General features: G+C 41.0%; 1 protein-coding gene across 7 annotated transcripts in view; it reads left to right on the top strand.

Moving 5' to 3' along the window:
* The window catches only part of aff4 (AF4/FMR2 family, member 4), a 114,121-nt gene that overhangs the window by 40,046 nt on the left and 55,097 nt on the right, over positions 1 to 18,978 (top strand). For 5 of the 7 annotated variants that reach the window (XM_072264002.1, XM_072263999.1, XM_072264000.1 and 2 more), the window contains 4 exons: positions 5,224 to 5,268; positions 6,438 to 6,524; positions 7,518 to 7,554; positions 8,965 to 9,016. In XM_072264002.1, coding sequence (XP_072120103.1) covers positions 5,224 to 5,268; positions 6,438 to 6,524; positions 7,518 to 7,554; positions 8,965 to 9,016 — 221 coding nt within the window. The remainder of the gene's footprint in view (positions 1 to 5,223; positions 5,269 to 6,437; positions 6,525 to 7,517; positions 7,555 to 8,964; positions 9,017 to 18,978) is intronic. The other 2 variants (XM_072264006.1, XM_072264005.1) reach the window with 1 other exon arrangement.

Genomic DNA, 18,978 nt, shown 5'->3' with positions numbered 1-18,978 from the left:
ACAGTACTTCTTACACTAAGTAACATCGGTTTTTTTTTTAAAGTCAAGTTGAAGTGCATGATGATATTAATTGAAATGACGTCTATTAATCTAGAAAGTTTGACAGTCTGAGTTCTGAGTATGCTGGGTTATAAGGGTTTTACTGTACTTTGCATCTAGCAGTGCTGCGTATTTGTAACAAAATACATAAAGCTTAATCTTGAACCACTGTATGATTCTTGATCAATAGCGTCAGTCAAACTGTTAGGTTATCACATAGTAACCAATTAAATAATAATATTTCAGTTCATCTACAGCTTCCATTGAGACTTACCCAGAGATAGAATTGTAGAAGATGTGCATTAGTGATCAAGAAGCCCATTCCTTTGTACCCTGTTATGCAATCACTGAATGAAATAGGTCATTATTTTTTACATAAATTTGCTTAAACTAATTCAAAATTGAATAGATTGCCCCAGGCTCAGCTATAATGTTTGCTGATTTGATTGCATGTCCACAATTATATGAAGTAAAGTGGCTTCTTGTTCGTAGACTACAAAGCTACTGCTGATTGGCACAATATTCATTATCATTACAAATTATTTCCAGCTTTTCTGTTTGTCCATGATATCCTGAAGTGGGAAGGTGAACTGCCAGAGGTCATGGTACATATTGGTACCAAAGACATTGGTAGGAAAAGGGAGGAGGTCCAGAAAACAGAATACAGGGAGTTAGAAAAGAAGCTAAGAAGCAGGACCACAAGAGCAGTACCGCCTGTGCCACACAACAGTGAGTATAGGAATAGAGTGAGGTGGAGGATAAATGCGTGGCTGAGAGATTAGAGCAGGGGGCAGAGGTTCCGATTTCTGGATCATTGGGACTTCTTTTGGGGCAGGCGTGACCTGTGCAATAAGGATGGTTGCTCTTGAATCCGAGGAGGACCAATATCCTGGCAGGGAGGTTTGCTAAGGCTATTGGAGAAGATTTTAACCTGGAATTGATGGGTGGGAACCAAACTGAAGAGACGGAGGTAAGGGCAGTTGGCTCATAAATAGAGAAAGCTTGTAGGCAGCGTGAGAGGGAGGATAGGCAGGTGATGGAGAAGGGATGTGCTCAGACTGATGATTTGAGATGGGTCTATTTTAATGTGAGGAGTATCTTGACCACAGCGAATGAGCTTAGAGCATGGATCAGTACTTGACGCTATGATGTTGTGGCCATTACAGAGACTTGGATGGCTCAGGGACAGGAATGGCTACTTTGAGCGCCAGGCTTTAGATGTTTCAGAAAGGACAGGGAGAGAGGCAAAAGAGGTGGGGACATGGCATTGCTGATCAGCGATAGTGTCAGGGCTGCAGAAAAGGAGGAAGTCATGGAGGGATTGTCTACTGAGTTGTTTACTGGTGGAAGTTGGAAACAGGAAGGGTTTTTTTAAAGCGACTGTTTTTGTTTAAATAGACTACCCAATAGTAACAGGGAAATCGAGGAGCAGATAAGAAGAGAGATTCTGGAAAGATGTAATAATAGGGTTATCATGGTGGGAGATTTTAATTTCCCAACTATTGATTGGCATCTCCCTAGAGCAAGGGGTTTAGATGGGGTGGAGTTTGTTAGGTGTGTTCAGGAGAGTTTCCTGACACAATATGTAGATAAACCTACAAGAGGAGAGGCTGTACTTGATCTGATATTGGGAAGTGAACCTGGTCAGGTATCGGGTCTCTCAGTGGGAGAGCATTTTGGAGATAGTGATCCCAATTCTATCTCCTTTACCATAGCATTGGAGGGAGAAAGGAACAGACAGGTTAGGAAAGTGTTTAATTGGAGTAAGGGGAAATATGAACTATCAGGCTGGAACTTGGAAGCATAAATTGGGAACAGATATTCTCAGTGAAGTGTGCAGCAGAAATGTGGCAAATGTTCAGGGGATATTTGCATGGTGTTCTGCATAGGTACGTTCCAATGAGACAGGGAAAGCTTGGTAGGGTACAGGAACTATGGTGTACAATGGCTGTAAAAAATCAAGTCAAGAAGAAAAGAAAAACTGACAAAAGGTTGAAAAAAAAACTAGGTAATGATGGAGATCTAGCAGATTATAAGGCTAGCAGGAAGGAGCTTAAGAATGAAATTAGGAGAGCCAGAAGGGGCCATGAGAAGGCCTTGGCAGACAGGATTAAGGAAAACCCCAAGGCATTCTACAAGTATGTGAGGAGCAGGAGGATAAGATGTGAAAGAACAGGACCAATCAAGTGTGACAGTGGAGAAGTGTGTATAGCAGAGGTACTTAATGAATACTTTGCTTCAGTATTCACTATGGAAAAGGACCTTGGTGATTGTAAGGATGACTTACAGCAGACTGAAAAGCTTGAGGATATGGACATTAAGAAAGAGGATGTGCTGGAGCTTTTGGAAAGCATCAAGTTGGATAAGTCACCGGTATTGGACAAGATATATCCCAGGCTACTATGGGAGGCGAGGGAGAAGATTGCTCAGCCTCTGGCAATGATCTTTGCATCATCATTGGAGATGGGAAATGTTCCGGAGGATTGGAGGATTGCAGATGTTGTTCCCTTATTCAAGGAAGGGAGTAGAAATAGCTCAGGACATAATAGACCAGTGAGTCTTACTTCAGTTGTTGTTAAGTTGATGGAGAAGGTCCTGAGAGGCAGTATTTATGAACCTTTGGAGAGGCATAATATGATTAGGAATAGTCAGCATGGCTTTGTCAAAGGCAGGTCGTGCCTTACGAGCCTGATAGAATTTTTTGAGAATGTGACTAAACACGTTGAAGATAGAGCAGTGACTGTAGCAGTGATTTCAGCAAGGCATTTGATAAGGTACCCCATGCAAGGCTTATTGAGAAAGTAAGGAGGCATGGTATCCAAGGGGACCTTGTTTTGTGGATCCAGAATTGGCTTAACCACAGAAGACAGAGTGGTTGTAGACAGGTCATATTCTGCTTCTAGGTCGGTGACCAGTGGTGTGCCTCAGGGGTCTGTTCTGGGACCCCTTCTCTCTGTGATTTTTATGAATGACCTGGATGAGGAAGAGGAGGGATGGGTTTGTAAATTTGCTGATGACACAAAGGTTGGGGGTGTTGTGGATAGTGTGGAGGGCTGTCAGAGGTTACAGCAGGACATCGATAGGATGCAAAACTGGGCTGAGAAGTGGTGGATGGAGTTCAACCCAGATAAGTGTGAGGTGATTCATTTTTGTAGGTCAAATATGATGGCAGAATATAGTATTAATGGTAAGACTCTTGGCAGTGTGGAGGATCAGAAGGCTCTTGGGGTCCGAGTCCATAGGACACTCAAAGCTACTGCGCAGGTTGACTCTGTGGTTAAGAAGGCATATGGTGCATTGGCTTTCATCAGTTGTGGGATTGAGTTTAAGAGCTGAGAGGTAATGTTGCAGCTATATAGGGCCCTGATCAGACCCCACTTGGAATACTGTGCTCAGTTCTGGTCACCTCACTACAGAAAGGATATGGAAACCATAAAAAGGATTCAGGGGAGATTTACAAGGATGTTGCCTGGATTGGGGAGCATGCCTCATGAGAATACGTGGAGTGAACACTTTCTTTTCTCCTTGGAGTGACGGAGGATGAGTGGTGACCTGACAGAAGTGTATAAGATGATAAGAGGCATTGATCATGTGGATTGTCAGAGGCTTTTTCCCAGGGCTGAAATGGCTAACGTGAGAGGGCACAGTTTTAAGGTGCTTGGAAGAAGGTACAGAGGAGATGTCAGGGGTAAGTTTTTAACAGAGTGGTGAGTTCGTGGAATGGGCTGCCGGCGATGGTGGTGGAGATGAATACAATTGGGTCTTTTAAGAGACTCTTGGATAGGTAGACGGAGCTTAGAAAAATAGAGGGCTGTGGGTAATACTAGATAATTTCTAAAGTGAGTACATGTTTCGGCACAGCATTGTGGGCCAAATAGCCTGTATTGTGCTGCAGGTTTTCTATGTTCTGTGTTTACTGTTGTCCAAGTAAATAGGAGTATCTCTGCCCAGACAGGAAAGATCTGTAGTAGGTAAAATACAGTAAACTAGTCTTTTGTTTATTCCTGGTTCAGAATTTATTCAGGAGTCTTTGGAGCAACACTTGAGTGAATGTGTAAAACAGCTGGTTCTTGTTAAGGAAGCTTGTGTTCTCCACTATAATGTTGAATTATGTTTGGTGGTGTTAACAGCCATATTTGTTCCAGTCAATTGATAATATTTTACTGAGTTTTCAGCTTAATGCTCAACCAGGTTCAAAAGAAAAATATGAATATTTGAATAGGCTGTATACTCGGCCATCCAGCATCCATGAGAAACGAGGGGTGATAGCTGCATGAATATACAGGTTCATGAGAAATTCTCCAAAAAATACTATTCTGGCATAACCTTTTCAATAAATTGACCAACAATATCTAATCTCTTCATTCTTTTAAATGTTTTACACAGCATTGTTTGAAGGTAGTCCATTATCTGCACTAGGTGCCTGGCTGATACTGCTTGTTGGGTGCACTGGATGAATTCCTCCGATAACTATTAAGAACTAATACCACTTTATAGTACTGTAGTACTATTGATAGTGTTCTAATTTGTCTATATTTCATGTAATCTGTTACTCAGTTTGTCTCTTTGATATCTTTATAAACTACTTCCATAAAACGTCAGCTAATTTGGACAAGCACTTAATTGGCCCAAAATGTACTGGTCCCGCTGTGTCCTAAATCACTGGAATCCACTACATAATTTTAAAAAATATATTTTTCAGGATCTCTGTGTCAAGACTATCATTTACTGCTCATCACAACTTTGTCAAGGTTGTCGTGAGCTCCCTTGAATCATTACAGCGAGGGATTTCCATTGGAGCTTTGTGCATAGGACAATTTGAAATATTTCCAATTCAGATAATTTTGAAAACTTTAATTAGAAAGAGCAAGTTTTAAAAACTGCAAATGCTGAAATCGCTCCAGTGGATCAACAGCAACTGAGGAAAGGGAAATGGTCTATTACACTTTGTGAGAAAATAAAGTTCTTCAGCTGAAGTGTTCAGTCTTTATCCACAAATGCTGCTTCACCTGTGTGTTTCCAGTATTTTTTGTTTATACTGGTTTGTTTCACCTTTTTTAAGAATGTAATCATATTGGACCTAATTTAGTTTTGTTAATAATATTGTTAATGATTGTGATGTTGGTGTATAACAGGAATGAAATGATCAGACAATCACTTATGATTTCTTTTTGAACTTTTCAGTCTTCTGTCTCAGGTGACGCCAGCTGTGTGGATGAAATTTTGAAGGTATATTTCTGATTATGGGTAATAGTATTCCTGTTTGGGCTATTTCTTTTCTATTCATACCATTTCCAAAGTCCTTTATTTGAGGGGCTGATATTGCCTGGGCATAATTCTGGAAGTCTTCATGTATTTTGGCCACATTTTTCATCTCCCACCCTTTTCACTTCAGTGCATATTGGTTGCTTGCCTTATGGTTGATTGTAAGCAAGATCAACATTGTGTTTTCACTTACTTTATAGGAAGGCCATATTTTCCTTTCATCAATAACTGAAGGAAATTATTCTATTCTACCTAATTAAACATACAGTATTAGTCAAATGCAGCCATACAACCGTAATGATGCTCAGCCAGAGCAGATGATGTATTTAATCCGTTGAGCTGCACTGAAGATGTAGCGTGCATGAGTTCCAGTTGTTCTGGCTCAAGATAAATGCATCCATAGAAATATGGTTGCTAATCCTCACTAGATCTCCTATGAGAACACTTTAAAATTCCCTAAAATTGGGTGTTTTATTTCCTGATTTTGCTAAACAATTTCATGATTAAGTGCAGAGCAGTGTTTTAGTCAGCAGAATAAAAAGTAATCCAAAATGGGTGGAAAGAACAGAAAGTAAGTATTTGTTAATTATAATAGTATGCTTTTCCTATGTTCTTATGTTCTATCATAAATGTGCTCTGTTTCAATCCATATAGTAGAAATGCAGTTCAGTTTATTTAAGATTGTGGATCTAAAATTAAATGTGTTCAACCGTATGAAGTATTCTGAATTTGTTGGTTGACCTACATGATCAAGTTAAAGGCCAAGTGTGATCTAAGGGGTAATTGATTTATTAGTTGATCATGCATAAATTAAAAGTCTTTTCAATATTTTCTTTACAAACATTGGAACCACGATGCAAATTCATATTGTAGGATTGCACCAGCAACACTTGTTGATGGTGGGGGTGGTAATTGGAAATTAATACATGTACCAGTTTTCAACATAGAAATGACCAACAAGAATTTGCAATGAAATATATGGTTGTAGAATTAAATACTACAAATTAAGTTCTAGAATACTGAATTTCTAACTGGCGTTAATATTTAAAATGAAACAACTTAAAATAGCTTATTACTGTGGAAGCATCCAACGTAGAGTAAAATTCTGACCCAATGCATTCTGTGTGCTACAGGAAATGACTCACTCCTGGCCACCACCACTGACAGCAATTCATACACCATGCAAAGCTGAGCCATCAAAATTTCCATTTCCAACAAAGGTGGGTGTCTGCATTTACCTCTACAGAAATGGAATATTTGAATTTGGAATCAAATAAGGGATATAAGAAGAGAGGTTGTATGATGTAGCCAAGGAAAGAAGTAATGTAGATACAAGCTTGTGATTGGATGATGAAAGAGAAGAAATATCAAAAGATCAGTTATGTTTCAAACCATTACAGAGGAATTCACAATTGGCATTAACTTTGGTATATTTGTATCCTCTCTAGTGGGAAATATTTTGCATGCAGCCTGTCAGTATTTAATCTAACCATGCGGTCTTTCAAATTGAATGTGCTTAAATCAGACATTGTGTAATTTTGAACAGCTCTTGATAGAAAATATTCATACCCAAGTTGAGGCACAATATGTCAACAGATTTAAATATTTGTACTAATACTTGACTGCAGAAAGCATTAATTTTAAATATTGTTTGTATTCATTTATATTTATACTTAAAATGCATGGAGTATAAAGGTAAATCAGTAATTAGCTTGAATGATTTCTGCTACTTTCCATCTTTAGCAGGTTGAAAAAAATATTGTAGCTTAGAATTAACTGTGGTGTTTCTTCTCTCCATTTTTCTTTGTTTTCATGCTGCATCTGATCCTTTGTTTGACCTGTAGCTGTTCTTCCCTAACCACAAGATTCTTAGCCGCATCAAAAGTTCATTTTAACTCTTAAGATTCAGGTTCTCTGACTAACAATCAATTAACAGATTTTGGTGAGTGGAAAGTTCATGTTGGTGAGTGTAGAAAATATTTCTCACCAAGGTGGTGAGTAACCTTAAATTGTTGCTGTGCCTCCAGAATTGTTTACAGCCTGTATGAGTAAAATTGCAAAATGTATATGAATTTGAAGGTAAAGTGCATTCTGAAAATTTACTAACATTTTAATAGCCAGCAAATCAAGGAGTCGAAGAGGAGTTTGTTCCATTTCCAGTCCATTATTGTTGTGGTACATTTCATATTTTATATTGTCTTTTATTTTTTTAGGAATCTCAGCATGTTAACTACAGTGTACAAGGGCAGAGTAAGTATTTAAAGCTATTACAATGAATTTCTTTCATTATGTGGTGTGACTTTCCTTTCAGTAGAAATTTGTATCATCTGACTTACTAAGGTCAATGAAGTAGGTAAATTTTCTTTTTACCTTACCTAAACGGGCATTGAACGTGAATTTTAATTTCTTCTTTTGAGAGAAGGTAGACAGTAATCAGATAATGTACTTGCATTTTGCAACCACAAATATCAGAAATAGACCTGTCATTATGGAACTACATATAAACTCGGCCTGCTTTTCTTCATTTTGAAGTAGATGCCTACATGTGAACCAAAAAAAAAGTTGGTTCGTGGTCATTAAACCTATCTTTTAGGAGATACATAAACAAGGAGTTGAGCAACTTTTGAAATTTTGTATGAAACATTGTTTTTCACCATAATGATGAATTAATGAAAAGCCCATGGTAGTGAAAGCTGGAAGTGCATTGTTCTTGACTCTATTCTAAATCTCTTCAGCTGGGTTCACTTTGTGCACCACACTTCTAATATCACCATATAGTTAGTCAAGTTTCTAAAATATTGCTTTCCTTCCATGATAAAAGGCTGGGGAAAACCAAATGCGTTGCTTTTTTCCACTTAAGATTACCAGCACCCCGCCAATCCTGATTCCACTAATTCTCCTTGTTAAATCAGGTTGCATAAACCCTGTCCTGTTACACTTCAAGTTGACTGCCTATCTGTATTGACAGCTTTCACCCTCTTAGTATAATCTCGTTCGGCAGCTTTGCAACAGCAAGACAATTGGATCATGAACAGTGGCTACAAAGCAAGAGTCACTGGATAGTATAAGCTGTAGGAGCAGAAATAAGCTATTCACTCCAAGTCTGCTCTGCTATTCAATCTTGGCTGATTTATTTTCTCCCTCAACCTCATTCTCCTGCTTTCCCCCTATTACCTTTCACGCCCTTTCTGACCTCCACAGATATCTATGACAATGAACTCAACAGATTCACCACCCACTGATTAAGAACTTCCTCATCTCTGTTCTAAATGAACATCCTTATATTCTAAGGCTGTGCATTCTTTCTGGACTCCTGCTAATGCAAACATTCTCTTCACTCTATCTAGGCCTTTAGATATTCAGTAGGTTTCACTGAGATCACTTTTGTTATTCTTAAGTCCAGCGACCACAGGCCCAGAGCCATCAAACACTCCTTAGAAGTTAAATGAGAACTGTTTGAAGTGAAAAGTATCTTCAAAGTTTACTGATGCCATTTTTATTGTACTAGCATCAATTGAGCACAGATCATCCACTGTCCAGGTGTACTTATTCTGATTAATGGAGGTCTTGTCTTACAAAATGTGTGCAAAGTTATTGCACATAATAGGCCTAAATTTTTGGCCATTGAAAAATATTTTAATAATGAGATTTTAATTGCAGAGAGGTACAATTCAGCACCGAAGTCAACCTCCACTCATCCTCAAGCAAAATGGTAAGTAATTTTCATTTTGCTGCCCTTTGTAAAATGCCTTTTGTATGCACATTGAAGCAATCATAAGTCAGATTTTCAAATTCAATGTACATAGGGGTAGAGCATTTATTACCTGTTTGTTCTTCAGCAGGAGCAATAGAGTTCAGTGAAATCTAATTTGGGCGTGAATCTGTGAAATTGGATGTGTGATGTCAGCAATACTACTTCATTTGGTGTTTTCTTGTTGAACCTGATATTGTGCTCATTGTTTTGGGAGTATGCAGGTGGTAAAAGAGAAATGTAATGCTGTGGTTTCTGGTTAAGAATTGATTTTTCTCTATATATGTTGCTTTATTTGGCTATTGACACAGAATTAGATGTGCACCAGCATTAGTTCTGAATCTATTGTTGATATGCGAAATGAGAACTGGTAAATTCATCCAGGTTCAGAGGTACAGTGAAAAATGTGTCTTGTGTACATCCAGGCAGATTGCTTCATATCAGTGCATTGAGATATATAAAGGGAAAGCAATAATAATACAGAATAAAGTGTTACATTTATAGAAAAAGTACAGTTCGGACAATAAGCTGCAAGGCTATAACGTGAGAGACTGAGAGATCAAAGAGCCTGTCTTCATTGCACTGGGGATCATTCATAGTCTTCTCACAATGGGATAGAAGTTGTCTTTGACACTGGTTCATGCTTTCAGGCTTGTTTTCCTGCTCAATGGGAGGGAGAGAAAAAGAGAATATCCAGGGTGGATGGGGTCTTTGATTATGATGGCTGCTTACTGAGACAGCAAGGTGTAAACAGTGTTCATGAGGAGAGGCTGGTTTCAATGATGGCTGAGCCGTGTCCACAACTCTGCTGTTTCTTGCAGTCTAGTTGCCGTACCAAGCTATGAAGCATCCAGATAGATGCCTTCTATGGTGCATCTGTAAAAGTTTGTGAGGGTCAAAGGGGACATGCCAGATTTCTGAGGAAGTAGAGACACCAGTGTGAATTCTTGGCCATGGGGTCTACGTGGTTCAATCAATGCAGGCTAGTGGTGATGTCCACTCTGTGGGTTCTTATGTTTTAATACAAAATTCCTGCAGTAGGTAGAAAAGATGCACAAAACTTGTTGCTTCACGATTATCTTATTTAGCATTGATAGAACAAAGGAAAATTCAAACTGACAGTGGTAGAGGTCAGCTAAGCAAAGGGAGGTAGAAGCGAAAAAAAAACTCATGCAGCTCCTTTTATACTAAATTGATAAGGGCAATTCATAGATAATGAAAGAGCTCTTATTCAAATAATGCAGCACCGAGAGGTTTTCAGAACATCCCAGAATTGTACCAATGTAACCACCAGGGGACATATTGAACAACTGCATATACATACTGTGGCCATAGGAAGCATATTAATCTGTTATATGTATATAAGAAGTACTTAAAATATGAACAGATAATTGTTAACCTGCAAAGAAAGTAACAATTACACAGATGAATCCAACTTTGATTCTAAATCACACATTTAGAATTATTGCATCTGAAAATTCAGAAGCAGAAAAACTGACATGTAAAGTATAAAATAATCAAGATCTGCCTAAGATAGGAAATAGCAAAGGGTATCTATTCTTCAAAGTATTCATAGTATTATGTCATTGTTAGGCAGATCAGTAGGCACACTGTGCAAGTTTTTACTGTTTTATTACTTATGTAACGCTCAGCTATATTGGCTGGTATATGTCTAGGGGAAATCCTGCCCGGCACCGGCCTGGACGCTGCCCGCTGGGACGGTTGCTGCACCACTGCAACCCGAATTGATCCCAAACATCACTCATCAGCCAGCACACACAGTACGGTTTACCAAGTACACTTAATATATATTACTAAGTCTATGAAATTTATGTAAGTTCGATACAGAAAAGGAAGTAATGGGGAAAAAAAGGCACCAGACTTATCAAAGTCCAAGTTCTTTGTGCACAAGTTGGAGCTCAGAAAATCCTGGCGACCACCCGGACCCTGTCGGCTCGCAGCTCGGGACCACCCGGACCCCGTCGGCTCACGGCTTGGGACCACCCAGAGTGATCGACCGGAGCCTTTCTGCATGTCCGCTGTCCTCCTTGTCTCTCTTCCAACTCCCCGCCCCCGTTCCCAGTCATATGAGATAGCATTATCACCCCAAGAAGTGATAACATGAACACCAATTGGCTAATAGCACCCTGCTGTCTGTTTCACCCAAGCAAATGTCTAGCCAGAGACTTTCTCAGCATTTAACATAACATAGAAGCCATTTTAATCCACATACGCAGCAATTTAAAAGAGTAACATAACAAAGAAGCCATTTAAAATTTAACATACAAAGAAGAGACCCCCTACATTCTCCCCCCCCACCAAATAAAAGTCATGCCCTCATGACGTTAACAGGGTTCACCAGTGCTCCTTGCAAAACACAAAACCCAACCCAGGTGCATAAAGCAGTGACATAACTTCCCAGGGCTCCTGTTCTCTGGGCGCTGTGTAAGTCAACCTCTCCGGGGGGTCCCTACTCCTCTGAGACCTCTGTACTTCCTCTGCTGACTCTTCCGGTTCAGACAGCCTGGGCCTACCTGTCGGACACTCACCCTCACGGGGACTGTTACATATCTGACTTCGCCACTTCGTCCGCCTTCGCTACCCCTCGGCGCCGCAACCCTGTAAGCCTTCCTTCCAGCCGGAAAATGTATTCTCAGAGCTTTCCCCTCTTCCCTGCCCCATGTTTTGAAACGCCACTAAAAGTCCCCAGGGATCTCCTGACAGTCCAAATACTTCCTCCGAAGCGTCCAAACACATCCGACAGGGAAGCCAAGGGCCTTTCCACTGTCAGCTCACGGACTACACTGGCCGCTCCGCCCCGCCCCTCAAACTTTCCACCAATCGCCGTCTCTTTTCCTCATCCAAAACTGACCACGCCTCTAACAACTGGGTCGTATTCTCAATCCATACCTCATAGTCGTCCTCCCCTTCTGGGGTGGGTGTGGCTCCTGTGAAAATTCTCAGCTTCAGGCGGGGCCCCTCGACCCTTCTCACCAGGGAGGTAATGGCAGCTGCTAACTCGGAGGTCTCACCCCTAACTGGGGGGCAGGGCCTGGCCAAGACTTCCCACTCTAACCCTCCACCCCTGGCTACTGGCACCTCCCCTGGGGACTCATCTAGCTCCTCCTCTGGCACCTCCTCACTTTCGTCCTCCGGGAGGGTGTGGAGACCCCACGGCCCCGCCTCCCCCTGGACGTGGACTGTCGCTGGTAGTTCCAACGTCATGACGTCGGCACTGGTCCGAACCAACACCCAGCTGGACTCCACTTCTTTCCCACACCTTCTAGCTATAAGTTCTACCTGCCCAATACCTTTTAATCAAACTCAACCCTCACACTAGTGCATCTCCCGAAATGCGGAAATCCATCCCACTTAGCACGCACGCATGATTCACCAGTACATCCTCTAATTCACACCAATTTACAATCTTATCTCGATTCATCTTCATACTACTTAACACAGCGACTATTATAGCTTTACCGAAAATCCAAATCCAGAACGGTAGCCCCCACTTGTAACGCTCAGCTATATTGGCTGGTATTTGTCTAGGGGAAATCCCGCCCGGCATCGGCCTGAACGCTTCCCGCTGGGTCGGTTGCTGTACCACTGCCACCCGAATCAATCCCAAACATCAATCATTAGCCAGCACACACAGTACAGTTTACCAAGTGCACCTTATAGATATTACTAAGTCTATGAAATTTATATGTTCGATACAGAAAAGGAAGTAATGGGGAAAAAAAAGGCGCCGGACTTATCAAAGTCCAAGTTCTTTGTGCACAAGTTGGAGCTCAGAAATTCCTGGCGACCCCCCGGACCCTGTTGGCTCGCGGCTCGGGACCACCCGGATCCTGTTGGCTCGCGGCTCGGGACCACCCGGACCCCGTCGGCTCGCGGCTCGGGACCACCCGGACCCCGTCGACTCACGACTCACGGCTCGGGACCACTCGGAGTGATCAACCGGAGTCTTTCTGCACGTCCGTCGTCCTCCCCGTCTCTCCTCCGACTCCCCGCCAAAAACCCCCGCACATCCGTCGTCCTCCCCGTCTCTCCTCCGACTCCCCGCCAAAAACCCCCGCACATCCGTCGTCCTCCCCGTCTCTCCTCCGACTCCCCGCCAAAAACCCCATTCCCAGTCATATGAGACAGCATTATCACCCCAAGAAATGATAACCTGAACACCCATTGGCTAATAGCACCCTGCTGTCTGTATAACCCAAGCAAATGTCTAGCCAGAGACTTTCTCAGCATTTAACATAACATAGAAGCCATTTTAATCCACATACGCAGCAATTTAAAAGATTAACATAACAAAGAAGCCATTTTAAATTTAACATACAAAGAAGAGACCCCCTACACTTACTTCCTTTAAACAAGCAAAACAATAAGTACATTGTGATGAGGCATATTAATACGAATAATATGACCTGTAATATTGAATAACTCCAGTTTCTAAGCCTTAAATGAATCTTATCAAAGAAATTCCATCCATCAGATGTATTTTATGTCTTTACAGATATGACTGGCCAAATTAGTTGTCTTCAGACTTGGCAGTTAAGGGGGAACATGTAGTTATAGGGATGGAGTGTTGTGCTTACATATCTGATAAGAGAAGATCTAATACCATATGATTTTGAAGACCCATCTTGCGCATGGTGACCATTTCTGTTGTTACTTATGACAAGGCTTCATAGTGTCATTTCTTAACTTTCTAAGGCGGCAGCAGCATTTTTAATCTTATTACTCCTTGCAACACCATAAAATGGAAATGCAAAATGTTCTCCTTCTGATATGGCTCATTTACTTCTATACTCTGGAGGTAAAGGTAAGGTGTGTGTATGTCTTGTAGCAAGGACAATAGTTAAAATAGTCATGAGGGATTTCAATATGTAGGTAGATTGGCAAAATCAGATTGGTGCTAGATTCCAAGAGGGGGAATTTCCAGAATGCCTACGAGATGGCTTTTTAGAGCAATTTGTGGGTGAGCCTACTAGGGAATGGGCTGTTCTCGATTGGGTGTTGTGCAATGAACCAAAATTGATTATAGAGCTTAAGATAAAGAAACCTTGGGTGGGGGGGCAGGGGAAGTGAACATAATATGATTGAATTCACCTTGAAATTTGAGAAGGAGAAGCTAAAGTCAGATGTATCAGTGTTAAAGTGGAGTAAAAGGAATTGCAGAGCCATGACAGAGGCATTGGCCAAAATTGATTGGGGGGGGGGAAAACACTGGCAGGGATGATTCCAGAGCAGCAATGGCTGGAATTTCTGGAAGCAATTTGGAAGGCACATGATATACTGTATACATCCCAAAGAGGAAGAGGTATTCTAAAGGCAAGTTGACACCACCATGGCTAACAAGAGAAGTCAAAGCCAACATAAAAGCCAAGGAGGGAGCATATAATGGAGCAAAAATTAGTGGGAAGTTGGAGGATTGGGAAGCTTTCAAATACCAACAGAACACAACTTTAAAAAGTCATTAAGAAGGTGAAGGTTGAATACGAAGTTAAGCTAGCCAGTAATATTAAAGAGGATACCAAAGGTTTCTTAGGTACATAGTGTAAAAGAGAGGTGAGAGTGGATATCAAACTGCTGGAAAATGATGCTAGGGAGGTAGTCATGGGGGGGGGGGAATAAGGAAATGGCAGATGAACTGAGTAAGTACTGTGCATCAGCCTTCAATGTAGAAGACGCTAGCAGTATGATGGATGTTCCAGGTGTCATGAGTGTGTGAAGTTGCAATTACTAGGGAGAAAGTTCTTGGGAAATTGAAATGTCTGAAGGTAGGTAAGTCAACTGGACCAGGTGGTGTACACCCCAGGGTTCTGAACAAGGTGGCTGAAGAGATTGTGGAGGCATTGGTTGATCACTCAAGAATCACAAGATTCTGGAATGGTTCTGGAAGACTGAAAAATTGCAAATGTCATTCCAGTGTTCAAGAAGGCAAGAGAGGCAGAAGGAAGGAAACTATAGGCCAGTTAGTCTGACTGCAGTGGATGGGAAGATGTTGGAGTCAATTATTAAGGATGTGGTTTCAGGGTACTTGGAGGCACACGATAAAATAGGCCTTCGTCAGCATAGTTTCTCAAGGGAAAATCTTACTTGAGAAAACTTTTGGAATTCTTTGAAGAAATAACAAGCAGGATAAACAAAGGAGAACCAGTTGATGTGTACTTGGATTTTCAGAAGGCCTTTGACAAGGTGTCACACATGAGGCTGCTTAACCAGCTACAAGCCCATGGTATTATAGGAAAGGTTCTAACATGGATAAAGCAGTGGGTGATGCAGGAAGCAAAGAGCTGGAATAAAGGCAGCCTTTTCTGGTTGGCTGCCAGCAACTAGTGTTCCACAGGGGTCTGTATGGGGCAGATTCTTTTCACATTATATGTTAAGGATTTGAATGATGGAATTGATATCTTTGTTGCAAAGTTTGCAGATGAAACGAAGATGGGTAGAGGGACAGGTAGTTTTGAGGAAGAAGAGGACTTGGACAAATTAGAAGAATGAACAAAAGTGGCAGATGGAATACAGTGACGGGAAATATATGGCCATGCACTTTGTATTTTCTCTCCATTTAGGAAATACTAAAGCTGAGGTGCAAGGGGACTTGGGAGTCCTTGTGCAGGATTCCCTAGAGGTTAATTTGCAGGTTGAGTCTGGTGAGGAAGGCAAATGTGATGTTAGTATTCATTTCAAGAGGACTAGAATATAAAAGCAAGGATGTAATGTTGAGACTTTATAAAGCACTGGTGAGACCTCACTTGGAGTATGGTGAGCAGTTTTGGGCTGCTTCTCTTAGAAAGGATGTGCTGAAACTGGAGAGGGTTCAAAGGAGGCTCACGAAAATGATTCCAGGTTTGAATGACTTGTCATATGAAGTATCTGGGCCTGTATTCACTGGAATTCAAAAGAATGAGGGCTGACCTCATTGAAACCTATCAAATGGTGAAAGGCCTTGATGGAGTAAATATTTTTTCTATGGTGGGAGAGTCTAAGACCAGAGGACATAGCCTCAGAATAGAGGGGTGTCCTTTTAGAATGGAGATGTGGAGGAATTTCTTTAGCCAGAGAGTGTTGAATGTGTGGAGGCTAAGTCCTGATGTATACTTAAGGCAGAGGTTGATAGATTCTTGATTGGTCAAAGCATGAAGGGATATGGGGAATGCAGGAGATTAGGGCTAAGAGAAAAAAATGGATCATTGATGATGAAATGACAGAGCAGACTCAATGGCTATGTGGCTTAATTCTGCTCATATATCTTAGGATCTGTGCTTAAGGAAAAGATACTCTGAATAGTAAGATCCTAACCAATTACTTGGAAGAGAGGTCTAGGCTCCATTTCTGCATATAAAGTACATATTGTTCCATGAATGTAGGCAATCTCTTAGTACTTGCCTGGAGCTGTGTTGAATTGTGATGTTCTTCTAATGGAAATTTCAGAATCATTACCCCATTTAGGACCATGCTCTACTCAAATGGTACCTTGTGTATTCAAGTAAAATTGAATGCACAGGGTACCATGGTTTTATAGTGAACACTTGAAAAGATTTAAGAGCTTTGTCATGAACATTAGATGCAGATATATCCCATGAATCGGGTCAGATACGATATTTCTTAAATCGTGCTGATTATTTTCATAAATGATCTGGCTTAAGGTGATATGTGGAAGACATGCTCATTGTACATAGCACTGTGCAGAAGTCTAAGCTAAAATCAGAATTGGGTTTAACATTACTGCCATCTGTTGTAAAATTTGTTAACCTGGCAGCAGTACAATGGAACACATGATAATAAAAAACAATGAATTGCATTAAGTATATTTGTATCTTAAATTAAAAATAGTGCAAAAACAGAAACAAAGTGAGGTAGTGTTCAATATTCATTTAGAAATTGGATGGCAGAGGGTTCCTATATCTCCTTCCTGACGGTAACAATGAGAAGAGGGTGATGAGGTCCTTAATGATGGATACCGCCTTTCTGAGGCACCACTCCTTGATGTCTTGAAGACTACGTGGGCTAGTACCAAGATGGAGTTGACGATTCTTGGAGCTTTCTGTAGCTTTTGGTCCTGTGCAGTAGCGCTGCTCCCATACCAGACGGTGATGCAGCCTTTCAGAATGCTCTCAATGGTACATCTGTAGAAGTTTTTGAGTGTTTTAGGTGACAAACCAAATCTCTTCAAAACCCTAATGAAATGAAGCCACTGTCTTGCCTTCTTTATAACTGCAACCAAATTAGATCCTCTGAGATCTTGATACCCAGGAACTTGAAATTGCTCGCTCTCTTTACTTTTGATCCCTCTATGAAGATTGCTTTGTGTTCCCTCGCCTTGCCCTTTTCTGAAGTCCACAATCAGCTGTTCAGTCTTACTGGCGTTGAGTGCAAGGTTGTTGCTGCTGCAGCAGCACTCAGCAAGCTGGTATATCTCGTCTCCAGCTTAGATTCTGCTAACATTGGTTGTATGATCATCAAATTTATAGATGGCTTTTGAGCTATCAGCAGCCGCACAGTCATGGCTATATAGAGAGAATAGAAGCAGTAGGCTAAGGTGTGCCAGTGTTGATAGTCAGTGAGAGGAGATATTATCACACATAGACTTGCAAGAAGATGATTGTGAACCCTTTGCAATTCCCCGGTTTTCTGCATTTCTCATAAAATGTCTGATTATCTACAACTAGAGAAAATTCAGTACTGTTGCTACTCTCCCTAGGAGTGGTCGTCCTGCAAAGATCACACCAAAGAGCACAATATGCAGTGCTGAAGGAGGTGAGAAACAACTAAAGGGTAACAACAAAAGACCTGCAGAAATCCCTGGAACTTGCTAAAGTCTCCATGTGTCCAATATAAGAAAAACACTGAACAGGAATGGTGTTCATGGAAGAACACCACAAAGGAAACCACTGTTCTCCAAAAAAAAAAAACATTGCTATGGGTCTCAAGTTTGCAAAAGAACATCTGGATGTTCCACACATCTGGGACAATGCTCTGTTGACAGATGAGACAAAAGTTGAGCTTTTTGGCAGAAGTATTTGGAGGAAAAAGGGCACTACACACCAACACCAAAAACTCATCTCAACTGTGAAGCATAGTGGAAGGAGAATGATAGTTTGAGGCTACTTTGCTGCCTTGGGGCCTGGACAGCTTGCAGTCGTTAATGACAATGAATTCAAAATTGTGTCAAGACACTTTACAGGAGACTGTCAGGGTGCTTTAGTAGAAGTTGGATAATGCAACAAGACAATGACCTGAAACACAAGAGTAAATCAATAACAGACTGGTTTGAAAAGAAGAACGTTTGTGGTTTGGAATTCAGACCTTAACCCAATTGAGATGCTGTAGCACGACCTGAAGAGGGCTGTTCATGCAAGGTATCCCTGAAGTATTGATGAACTGAAACAGTTTTGCCTGGGAAAAATGGTCTAAAATTCCTCCTTGCTGTTCTGCAAGTCTGATAAGCAGCTACAAGAAAGGTTCGGTGGAGGTTATTGTTGCTAAATAATAATGACAAAAATAAATAATATTAGAATAAATTTCATAAGTCAAGTAGTTGTAAATTTACTTGAAGTTTTCTGGATGTTTATATGATTTGCTCACTGTAACCCAGCAGCATAGGCACTGGGTCAAGAGGTTACTACCACTTTCACCACAGTGCTTGTTGTCCTTATTGGGTACTACTTTTGCTGGCTTACATGTACCCACTTACTTTTGCCTTCTACTTTTATCACTGTGTTCATAAGGACCTCCCCATCAAGCTCTTAATCAGGGTCTACTCACCAGGAATCATGTGTCCTCCTCCTGTTGGATCACTGCAAGTGGCAGAATCCTCTTGAGAAACAGACTGGACAGTTTGGGTTAATTTCACACAATAGTAAACTAAACTGTCTGCCATAATATGTATCATCTGAGATTGAGAACTTCTGGCA

This window comes from Mobula birostris, chromosome 7, assembly GCF_030028105.1.
Source record: "Mobula birostris isolate sMobBir1 chromosome 7, sMobBir1.hap1, whole genome shotgun sequence".
Taxonomy (NCBI): Eukaryota; Metazoa; Chordata; class Chondrichthyes; order Myliobatiformes; family Myliobatidae; genus Mobula; species Mobula birostris.
This window is presented reverse-complemented; position numbering and strand designations above follow the sequence as displayed.